The sequence below is a fragment of the Phaseolus vulgaris genome, chromosome 6 (assembly GCF_000499845.2).
Source record: "Phaseolus vulgaris cultivar G19833 chromosome 6, P. vulgaris v2.0, whole genome shotgun sequence".
In the NCBI taxonomy this organism is placed as follows: Eukaryota; Viridiplantae; Streptophyta; class Magnoliopsida; order Fabales; family Fabaceae; genus Phaseolus; species Phaseolus vulgaris.
In genome coordinates, this window is record NC_023754.2 from 12,657,648 (window position 1) to 12,669,528 (window position 11,881).

At 34.8% G+C, this 11,881-nt stretch overlaps 1 protein-coding gene across 2 annotated transcripts; it reads right to left on the bottom strand.

Moving 5' to 3' along the window:
* Positions 1-1,134: 1,134 nt before the first annotated feature.
* On the bottom strand, positions 1,135-11,642 carry LOC137831135 (protein MEI2-like 2). Of its 2 annotated transcripts, none has more exons than XM_068638682.1 (13): positions 11,312-11,642; positions 8,862-8,920; positions 8,634-8,777; positions 8,065-8,534; positions 6,349-6,507; positions 6,147-6,263; positions 5,893-6,044; positions 4,999-5,090; positions 3,961-4,891; positions 3,773-3,857; positions 3,611-3,679; positions 3,227-3,406; positions 1,135-1,871 (listed from the first exon to the last, which is right to left on the bottom strand). In XM_068638682.1, the coding sequence occupies exons 2-13, from the start codon at positions 8,905-8,907 to the stop codon at positions 1,755-1,757; spliced, it is 2,562 nt and encodes an 853-aa protein (XP_068494783.1). In that variant the 5' UTR covers positions 8,908-8,920; positions 11,312-11,642; the 3' UTR covers positions 1,135-1,754. The 2 variants fall into 2 exon arrangements, 1 of the variants encoding a protein (XP_068494783.1); XR_011084347.1 differs by having other exon boundaries at positions 1,269-1,871; positions 2,499-3,406; positions 11,312-11,637.
* Positions 11,643-11,881: the final 239 nt, after the last annotated feature.

Genomic DNA, 11,881 nt, shown 5'->3' on the forward strand with positions numbered 1-11,881 from the left:
CTTACATTTCATAAAAGTAACATTCAATATATATAACAAAATTATAACACATATAGTTTAAAACACTTGTGAAAAATTTCACACTAATACGGATATTAATATCCGCAGAACAATAACAACATTCCGGATAAAAATATCCGCAAGTCAAACGTAGCTTATGGATAAAAATATCCAGAACCCACTTTTGAATTACGAACAAAAATATCCGGAACCTATTCTTGAACTACGGACAAAAATATCCGCAAGCCACTATTCAAGTGCGGATGAAAAAATCCGGATGCCAATATTCATGTGCGGATAAATTTATCCGGAAGCTAATGCTGATCTACGGATAAAATTATCCGGAAGCAAATGGTGATCTGCGGATAAAATTATCCAGAATGCACTACTCTACGAAGAAAAAACGATGAACGGTACCTTGACTTCTTTGACGATGAAGCTCACTCACGACGAAGCAAACCAACTCTGCGAAGGTGGCTCACGGTGTCTCCCTGCAACTTCACGGTGGCTCAAGGTGGCTACTGCTGCTTCACGGTGAAAGGCACAACTGAAGAAGAAGAACCCTATTTGTTGGGTGCTTGCATTGGGTGCAGATCATAATATATGTGTTTTTAATTTCATTAAGGGTAATATGGTCTTTTCACAAATCTGATTGGGTGCCAATCACAAAGCATTGGGTGCAGGGAGAATGTGCCTAAAATTTATGTTTCTAAAAACCTATTATTGAATTAAAAGTGTAAGGGATGACTAAAAATTTGTGAGCTGTCGAATCGTCCATGGTGCAAACTTCAAAGATTCTTCCCTAAATTTTTTCTTTTCAATTCTGTTGAACATCATTTTAGGTCCCGCACAGGTGTATTTCTGAGACTTCACAGTTTTTTATCATAAGATGCCTCAGATAAAGGAAAACAAATTGATGTACACTATATTCAAACACACTATCAAACTTCAAGACCTTTCCTCAAGGCGAACCATCCATACTGATCAAAAGGAACAATAATTTTAAGCCATGAAAAGATTCAATCAGGCAACCTTGCTTTGCTCGATCCATTTTTTTTCATAATTCCAAAAAACCTTTTTCCCAACTGCAAAGGTTTACATGCATATATCTAAGTAGAAATTATGAGACATTAATAAATGAGAAAGACTCGGTTTTATAATAGAGTTTGGTAGAACAGTGCTTTACAGAGCCTCCAATATTTCAAAAGCACAAATGCAATGGCAAGAAACCAGTTCACAACTTCACATCTTTACAGACATTCACATTCTTTTGGCTACAATTGACAAACATTCATAAATAGGATAGTTCCCTGTTCCCATTCTATACAGACTATTTCCCCATAAAGTGTTTTTTTTTTCATATACACGTTAGCCATATAAGCAAATGGCCACAAGAGCCTTAACAGAAGAAGAAAAAAAATAACAAAATCCCAGACAGAGTCAATCCTGCACAATCTGGCATGCATGCTGCTTTAGAAACTAACCACTCAGCAATACACTCCAAGTTATTCTTTTCCACTGGTTGTAAAACAATGGTTTCTCTACACATCAACAAGCTGCTCTCTGCATCTTTTATGATTATTGACATATTCGAAGTCTCCACCCGCTGATAACTGGGTTGCTCCCTTCATCTTTATACAGCTTTTTTTTTGTTTTTTATGAATCAGCTTTGTACACCTTAGGATCACCAATGCAATAGTTAGAACTCCCAGACCCCATTTATTGTGGCTAGGAACAATATGTCTAACAAATGGTTAATCTTTCTCTAACTTCAGATCCAAATTGCCCTTTGGGCTCTCCAACAAGTCACCTGAATAGGATCCATCTGGTTGACGAATGCATATATTCAAATTGCTGGATAGAAAATGTTCCTAGATGGTAAGCAGTGAAAGAAATTGTCAGACAAAACCATCGAAATCTAAGTTAAAGGAATAAATAACTGATCAATTAATGTGGCAAATAAGAAAAATATAATAAAACAATTCAGCAGTTTAATGTTCAACCGAAAAGTGAACCGATAGCTCAAATCTGACTTCACAATCAAACAACTCTCGAAAGGTGAAATAGACAATGTAATTTATAATACACTATTCAGAACTAGTGCAGTTTAAGTCTACAACCCTCAGGTATGTCATTTAGTCTTTTTTTGGATTAGTGGATGGACAGTAAGGGAGTGGAAAAGAAAATAAAGAGAAATAGAAAAGCAAATGAGGTTGTTTGGATTAAGTGTAAGAGACAGAAAAGAGATGGTAGTTTGTTTTTTGTGTAATGAGTGTATTACTCATGCATCTAGAATGAGTGCATAATCAATTATGATTAATCATAATAGATTATTCTACACTTTTAACCCATATAATCAATTATGATGGTGGAAGCATAATGATTATGTGGGCTCAACAACAGCATTTTCACGTGCTGTAATCAAATGTTTTCTGAGTTAGGAAAGGGCATTTTCGTTAAACCAGCAAAGTGAGCCTGGCTTTTCTTTCAAATCTTACCACTATAGAGGAGAAACCCACCCTTGTGGACCACACCCCTTATTTCTATTCATTTCAGTGCTCCTCCGTTGAAGCAAAGGTCACACCACACCGTTCCTTTCATTCAGCATCAATACTAAATCCACGGGATATAAACAGTGTTAAGTGAACATGTGTATACATAGAGTTAAGTTTTCACCTCTAACTTGATACTTCAAAATTGATAAGAAAACGATAAACTCTGATTGACAATTTCAGTAGAAACTTGGTAGGACGCACAACTTCAAGCTTCAAACAATATGGAGTCATCAACTTGCCAACATAAAATTCCCTTCTCCAAGATAAGTCTACAACTTCTTATATGAAAATTAACCCCTTCACTTCAAGTTCCATGTACAACCTATGGTTTGGTAACAGTTGTTGAGTTCATGCAGCTTGAGGTCTGCCCACTTTTGTAGTAGCTTAATATTATTGTCTTAAAGTTAAATTTGAGAAACAGTTGTGTCAGGCTTACAAGCACATTGTGATAATTTAGTCCAGGAGGAAACAAAAATTATATTAATCCTTGATGTTTGACCTAGTCTAATGCTTCATCCTAATTGCTGTAACTAAAAATTGAAGGTGAAAATGTATAATCATGAATTCCAAATAATCCACTTATAATTTTTAAGACTTGCATGACTTCTAAGCTCAGAACCAATGTGTTCATGCAGTAATCTTGCAATTGCAATTGGTAGTAATCACATTACCTGGTCACTAGTATCCTGGCCCTCTGAATGAAAAAGAATTGGCCGGCATCGTTTGTCCTCATTCATTAAGCTTGAATTCTGAAAATGCATCACAAGTGCAGCCTTTCCTTGTATCCGTGCATATGCCAGTGAAGCAACCTTCTCACTGTTGAACTTCTCCCACTTTTTCCCATTCAAGGCCTACATAAATTTCCATGATAGACTTCTTAACAGTATACTTCTCCAGATCAGGACATGTTTCAACACTCGCAAATTACCAGAACTTATCAATTTTTTTAATCTTGTATTCAAATTTACCTTTTAAGTGAAGGAAATTGGAAACCACAGGAGAATTTAAAAATAGTAACAGAATACCTCAGACGTAAAAATGTATAGAATTCAAACCTTATAGAAGGGGATGATGTGTGAAGGAGACACCATGTTGATAAAAGCATAACCCACATTACACTTATTCTGCAAGCAAAAATAGGCATTAAGAAGAATTAAGTCATCCTGGGATGAGAAATTCCCCAAACTTAATAAAAAAGATATGTAGGATGTGTATACCTTAAAGTCAATTGGCAAGTACAGAAAGTCATAAGTACCCCGGTGATTCTCATCAATTGCAGCAAGCAACATCTTTGAGGTATACCTTAAAACCAACCAGAAAAGCCCAAAGTCATCAAGAAATTCACCAATTACCATCCTTGTTAAATTGTTGGTATACTAGGATATACTAGTTTAGTTGTTCTTACTTGTTAGGAATGTTTTTAATCATTAAAGTAGTTCTTGCATCTTCACCACTGACGATTTTGTCAAGATCAAGCTGGTACAATTTCTTACTTTCCATTTGGTTCCCAGCATTGTCAGGTCGTCTACTTTGTCCACGTCCAGCTAATCCATCAATGTTAGCTGCTCCTTGTCCAGTATACGAACTATTTCCAAGGAACAAGGAACCAGGCCTAGGAAGTGACATCATTCTGAAATTAGGAGAACTAATTTCAGCGGTATTTCCTGACAGACCAGCTCCTATGGATGCATGACCACCCATGTTCATCATAAAATTCCCTTCACTCTGATTTAAATTCCCAAACCCAACAGGGCTCATGAGAGAAGCTTCAGGTGATTCAGGGAAGTAGCTAAAATGCCTATCAAGTGGAAGGCCAGATGGAGCAGATCCAACATGATGATGAGAATGGGAGCCAAGAAAAGGACTTCGATGACTAGTATAAGGAAAACCCTGCCTTTGGACTCCAGACGTAAATGGAAGCCCCACAGAAGATGAAGACCATGAAGTGTTTGAATGCTCAGAGTAAGGAGTTGGACTTCCCCAAAGAAATTGAGGACCAGAGAGTGTTCCAATACTTGATGCACCTGAATTTGATTCACCAAAATTAGATATAGGCCTAGGACTTGCATTTACATTTTTCTCAGGAAAGGAGATAGACTGCTGAAAAGCTGCTCCTTGTGTTGATCCGGAGTTTGAAAACAGCTGATTTGTAATTCTTCCAGGGTCCTTGCCAATTGGCGCAATCTTGGGAGAGGTTGTTGCATGTGGCGAAAGAATTGCAGCCAATCCAGACAAATGGCTGGTATTAATTGGACTGGCATGACCCAAACCAGGGGACTTGCTAAAAGAACCTAATGAATTATGTTCAACCGGACTACCAAATTGTGCCCAGGTACCTGAGAAAAAATTGACAACTAATTTTATCAAGTAACTGAGAATACCTTGCTAAAATGATAAAGTAGAATGGGAATGTGAAAAATGATTGAATTTAAGATATCATTACCAGGAGGAGAATTGGCCAAGGGTGAACCTACTTGATGCCTAAAAGTTCGGGCTTCATCTTGTTCCAGTTCCTGACTCAGTTGTTGCATCAAGCTAACACGAGAAAAAGCGTTACTATTTTACTTATAAGTTTAATTACATAGATAATAACATTGTCAGTGGCACAAGAACATATAGCATAATATTAGCTAAAACCATATCAAACAAAATTATGGCCAGGAAAAAAACAAAAAAGGCAAAACAGATGAAAGCTTGAAAAGACCAAAGCCTCAAGTGTTGACAAGAATGATGTATTGATCAAGAATTACATGCACACTGTACAGTCACAAAAAGGGGGTCCTAAACATGTAGTTAGAGTTCCACATAAAGGTGAGAATAAAGATCAACAGAAGCAATTATCTTGTACAGACCTCATACATCCACCAAAAGTGTATTACATTTCAAAACAGATTGGTACAAAACTTTGAATGCAGAAATAATAACTTTATTTCTTAACATCTATTTCTTTCCAGATTCAAATTATACATTTGCAAGGACTTAGAAGCCTAAAGATTCCCTACAGAGTAACTAGTGTATAGACACCAATACATTACTGCATTCAGTGTGCAGATAAAATGAAAATTGGCATGACAACATGAAAGGTGTGGAAATCAGAGAAAATAGAATAGCTGAATTAAATCCATGTATTGAAATTGAAATTCACTTATATAAATGGGATATTTATAACATCACTTTAGGATAACAAAATTTTAAAGGATGTATACAATAGATATTCTTGGGTATACGTATACCTCTATTGTCAAAAACTTTCAAGTATGTCAATAAATCAGGTCAAGGGAGAAAATTATTTATGCAGCAAATATGTTATGCCAAACAAGGATAAAATCCAACTTACTTTCTACGTGCTCCACCAGGGCGACTGGGTTCAAGTTTTATGCGTTTCCCAGCAATGTCCCTTCGATTTAATGCTTTAAGAGCTGCCTCTGCTGCTCTAACGTCATAAAATTCAATAAATTTATGGTGCCTCTTATGCGGTGTTTCCCTGATCTGAAATTTTAACACAAAATTACAACTACTCCAAGCACTAGATAAAAATTAAGTAGTGACAAAAGAAAATACATTTGAGATGAACAAATAAACAAATTTTACCTCCTTGACCTCACCATAAGCCCCAAATATTTGCCGAAGGTCATCATTTGAGACGGATGGGTCTAAATTGAACACTACAAGGGTTCCTTGATTTATATCTTTTTCTGAAGGGTTATCCTGAAACAACCAGAAGAAAGATGAAATAACTAAAAAGGCAACATAAAAAAATAACAGCTATTAAGTAATGCCACAAAAATCAAACCTTCGGAATTGAAAAATGAATATCAAGTTTTCTACGTCTCAAGGGTTTGTTTTGTAAAGTACGCATGGCCGTACGAGCAGCTCGAATGTCGTAGTATGATATCATCACAAAGCCTCTATGTTTGCATGCTGTGTACAAAGTTCTGATAGCCCCATATTGCTATCAAATAAAAAGGAAAAAAATCAACAATAAGAATAGATAAGAAAAGGTTGAAAATGATTTTTCCACTTGTACAAAAAGGCAGAATAGATAACTAAAACATACTCTATTTAAGCTCCAACTAGAATTTTGTCACACCAATTCTACTAGGTAACAATCAGAAAGTCAATAAAGTACAAAAAGGTAAATCAAGGCTTTTCAAATACACCTGTACCTCTCTTTATCTTTTGAGTAGAAATCCATAACCTCTATTCATTTGATGTTTATCATTTTTATATAACTTTTGGAGATTGGAGATGTGGGGGGCAATAATAGGAGCACAATGGGGACAACCAGATCCCATGCACAAACCCAGGCACATATGTGAGGTTTCCAGTCACTAACTGGCCAAATCCACAGCTCTCTTAAGATTTTTACATTCTAACCATTCTCTTTCTTGCTGTTCCAGTTTCATTATACCATAATCAAGTGATTATTAGTTTCCTCTTTGTTAGTAAAAGTAAATGTTACAACAGATTACCTTAAAATATACTATTCTTTTAGAATTCAGGCTAAACATGTAAAGAATAGTGCCCCCACCGCCTAACAATTAATTGCCTCTTACACAATACTTTATATTGACAGAGACATTCACACTGATAATCAATCAGCAGGAAAAAAAGATTACAAACCAATTTTGTAGCAAAAATTGCACTAATAATCCATGACTTCGCCCAAAATGCGAAGATCAATAGACTTCAATACTACTAATAGATATCAGAGAAACCAAAAAGGAGAGAAAAGTAAAATGAATGTAAGAAACTGAATAGGAAATATTTCATTAAGTGGTGTTAGAGTACAGTGTAATAAGCTTATGTTATAATTGAAATTAGCTACACCTGTCACTACCTGACAGCAGTGTAGTTTGTTAGTTTTCAGTAACTCTGTTAGTTTGTTTTCTCTGCTCTATAAAGAGACACTTTATGTAATCATCAGTTCAGTGAATAAAATACTTTCTCCTCTGTGAACATGTCTGAAGAATTACATATTCTTTCCCAGCCAAGGTCTTATGTCACAAATAACATCATTAGTCCTATTAAAAAAAGAAGTCTAGTCACTATAAAATTGCTACCTTCATATTTAGTAAATTTCAAGCTTAACAAAATAATTGGAAAACATTACTCTTGACAAATTTAAAGAAGCTAACAGATTAAAAGGTTGAATAATAGGAAACTTTTTAACTTCATAACAAAAAAATTACTGCTAAAACAACCATATAAGTAGTTTTCTTAGAAAATTATTTTTAAAAAGGTTAAGCAAGAAATCTCCCTATGAGCAAATAAACCAACTAACAATAATTCAACATGCAAAAGCAAGATTGCCAAACACAGTCTTTATATATAGACATAATTCTATTGAAGGATCAACTCGATGTAAATACCTCAATTATTTATCTTTATTCATATACTTAGGTTTGCATTTTGCAATTAAAGAAGCAAAAGAATGATTACCACACATTAAGCACTGAGTTTAAAAGCAAGTATAACACTGTTGAAGCATTAGGCAAATGTCCAATACCTCAAATAGTGTTCGTAATTCAGAGTCCTCAACGTTACTGTTGATGTTTCGAACAAATAGTGTCCTTGATGGATGCTCTCCATAGGGATGCTCCCCAGCTACAGTACCAACACCATTTGGGATAGCATAGTGACCAATACCATTTGAAGCAACTCCATCTGATATGGTTATCTTGGTCATGCCAATATTAAGGCTCTCTTGGGGTTCACAATCCATCTCAAATTCTCCTCCATTGACAAACAGATCATTTTCATCTAAATCCTCCAGTTGGTTGGGCAATTTACTGAGGTCAAAATCATCCATAATCCCAGCTAAAAGCTCCTCTTCATCATCAGGAAGCATGTTCCCGATTCCACTGGTTTCAAAATCATCAAAAGGATCATGTCCCTCTTCTTCTTTATGAACTTTCTCTAATGTTAGCAAGTTATCATCAACTGGTTGGGCATAATTTTCAGAATCAGTCAAATCTACTGCATATCAACATTAAGAAAGAGAAAAATAAGGGGAGATTATAAATAAATATTTTGAATGATTCCAATCTGTACACCAGAAAATCATCTGATGCTTACACTTTTCATGTGGAAGAACAGGCAGTGAACTAGAAAACAAGCTAATATCACTTGAATCATGGAACACATCAGTTGCTCGTGGTATTCCCCATGCACTGCTTGCCACTTTTTTCCGAGCATTCAGTGAGGAAATCTCAGATGAACCTACAGAAACAACACACAAACTAATCTCAAAAAGAAAATAACTACTATAGAAGAATTTTATGTATTACTGAAAAAGAGGAGAACCTGCGGCAACATGAGCTGGTGAAGAATCCCCATAATTTTTGTCCATTTTCAGTCACTTTCTAAGAATATTGTAAAATGTGACAGAAAGAAAGAGAATTCAGAAAGTCAGATATCTTGAATCAATTACTTGAAGACATCATAAACATTGTGTGAAAAATGTTCCATAAATCGAAAAACTGCCACAATCAAGTAAGTATGCATCACAATTTAGTCTCATTAATGACAGACAAAGATTTCCTTGTAGTTTTTATACCTTTCTTGACTTTGTCTCAGTGACTACAAAGACGAGAGTGAGATGCAATCATTTGTATAATATTCAAAGCAAAGATTACAATCACACCAATATCAATATCTAGTAAGTTGAATTAACCAACAACTATACACATGACATGGTGTTAATCAGTACAACTTTTATATCTAATTTGGATGGATGAAGTTCACAGAATGAAACCAATACTATAGAAATGAGCAGCCTAGTAAGGGTCTGAGGCTAGGAGAATGGGACAAGGGTGAAATTTATGATATCTCACACATCATTATAGAAGTCGTGAATGGTGGGTGTCATGTGAGCTACCCAATTTTTCTTTTTTGATGACATTCCGAATCCACTGCTTCAATATACATGCTGAATTCAACTATGACAAAAGCACAGTACCAACAGCCCTATGAGCCCCAATCACCAATTTAGAAAAGACAGAAAGTAAAGAACACGATGTTAACACTCAACAGATATAACATAGACATTCTGAACCGTTTCATTATGTAACAGAATTCAACTTAGTAGGAAAAATCCACAGGGGAGCTGCACAAATTGTTCAATCACCCATTTAGAATAACGAGCATGATTTTAACAAAGATAACTCCCCAGTTAGTGAGGTTAAGCAAGACAGTTAAACTCAAAGGAACCATTTTGAAATTGAGCACAGACACTTTGAAACTAAGAGTAATATTCTTACTTATAGTGAATATTGAGCACAACCACTTAAACTAATCTCAGTAACAAACTAGTTGACTTAGTAAATAACATATATCTAGCAACATCTCTGTTAACAGGCTCCTTGGAATTCAAAACAAAACAATATGATTCTAATTAAAAATCAAATGTTGTTTGTGGACCAAACAAAAAAATTTCATCCGGTGTAAATGTCTCTGACAGTAACGTATCCTGGTAATCTGCATCCAGCTTAAAAAGCAGAAAATAGTAAAAACAGAAAGTGAGAGTGGAAGATTATGCACAAAAATAAAAATTTGGTCACTGAATAAAATGCTATTATGCAATACCTCCGCGATGCTAGTTAAATTTTGAACCAAGACATCCTTTATGAGCTGAAGGTAAGGTGTTCAGACATTTTATTAAGTAACTCAAGATAATATTGATATGGTCAGGTGATTATCACTGGTTTTGGTTGAAAAAGGGTACATTTGGATAAATTTTCGAGAAACAATCCTGGGAGAAAAAAATAAGGAAAAAAAAATCCATAGACTAAAATCAACTTATATATAAGCTATTTCTCAGCATTTTTTCTCTTATTAACTTCTTTAGAGCTTGATTTTCAATTTATGCTTAAGTTAGTTCTAATTTACCAAAAAATTCTTTTTATTTATTTATTTTTTTTCTAAATTGTTCTAGATAAGTTTACCTACCTACTTAAGTGATTATATGTCTCAACAAGCCAGCTAGTTCCCCAGTTTACAACCATGACACTGCTCTTTCTAATATGATTAATCATTATCATAATTACATAGAAGGAATGATGATTAGAAAAATTCAAGTTTGGACTTAACCAGAATCCAAACAGATTGCTTATGATTTGTATGCATAAAAGCACAAACCTATTCTATCACAGGAAGGAAAGTTTTATAGATTAAATAAAACAAACCATAGAACACCCAGCAGCTAAAGTACTTCCCAACGGCACAATAAGCACAAACAAGCAACCACAGTAAACTCACTCATAGACGATAACCAATACAGCACAAACTTAAACAGGAGAGACTAAACAAAACCAAACAAAAGAACACTAAATAGATGACGCATTTCACAACAGGGAAAGAAAGACCGCATGGTCAACTTAACAAAAAATAACACCAAACTAAACATAACCAAGAAAAATAATCAACTTCACCAAAAGCCACAAAGCAAAGTTTTAAGCACACAGTTACACTCAAATTACACAGCAACACCACCGAAACCCCACACCGAAGAACACCGCTCTTCATCACTCATCAACAGCTCAAGCTTATGCACCAAAACAAGGAAGACCCACTTGCCAGTAAACCCGATCAAGTTCCAAAAAACAAAATTTCAAAGAAAAAAACTAATTTTAACACACCCCTAATACTTGAATAAACATGAATTCAGAAAAAAACAAAACAAAACAAAGAATTAGACTAGGAAACTGAAAAGGAAAAAAACAAAAAAAGAGCAAGAAACCGAAAAATAAGCGTACCTTATGGAAGAGAAGGAAAGAGAGGAGGGGCTAGAGGGGATTCATGGAGGATTGAAATTGAGGAGTGAAGAAAGTTGTGATGATCACGGAAATTGAGAAGAGCAAGGGAAGGAAGCGAAGGGAAGAGCTTCCGTAGAAGCAGAGAAATGTCTTCCTTCTACTCTTCTGCTTCCTCCTGTGTCGCCGGGAAACCAGAGAGTAAGAGTAAGAGAATTTTTCCCGGAAAATCAGAGAGAGAGAGAGAGAAAAAAAAAGAAAGAAAAACAAGACACAGAGGAAAATGATTGGAGGGAAGAAAGACAAGCACATCAAAATTAATAAGCTGTTCTTCGTTTTATCATAAAAAAACATATATGTAAATATTTTGCTGTAAAATATGAGATTTATTAAAAAATGGAAACATAAATAATAAAAATAATTTAATTTTTAAGCACTGTATAAAAAATCAGTGTTTAATAAAAAAATAATTATTTAACTAATTTTAAGATTATTATTAAAATTAATTAATTTAGTATATATAATAGTTGTCATAGAGTTCTGTACACTCACTGTATGGAATATTTGTTCAGA

Excerpts from the sequence above, each read along its gene's own strand:
- LOC137831135 (XM_068638682.1), bottom strand. The coding sequence starts at position 8,907 with ATGGACAAAAATTATGGGGATTCTTCACCAGCTCATGTTGCCGCAG. Across the intron at positions 8,535-8,633 it reads TGTTCTTCCACATGAAAAGT|TAGATTTGACTGATTCTGAA; the intron begins GTAAGCATCAGA and ends GTTGATATGCAG. Across the intron at positions 3,407-3,610 it reads ACATCATCCCCTTCTATAAG|GCCTTGAATGGGAAAAAGTG; the intron begins GTTTGAATTCTA and ends AAATTTATGTAG.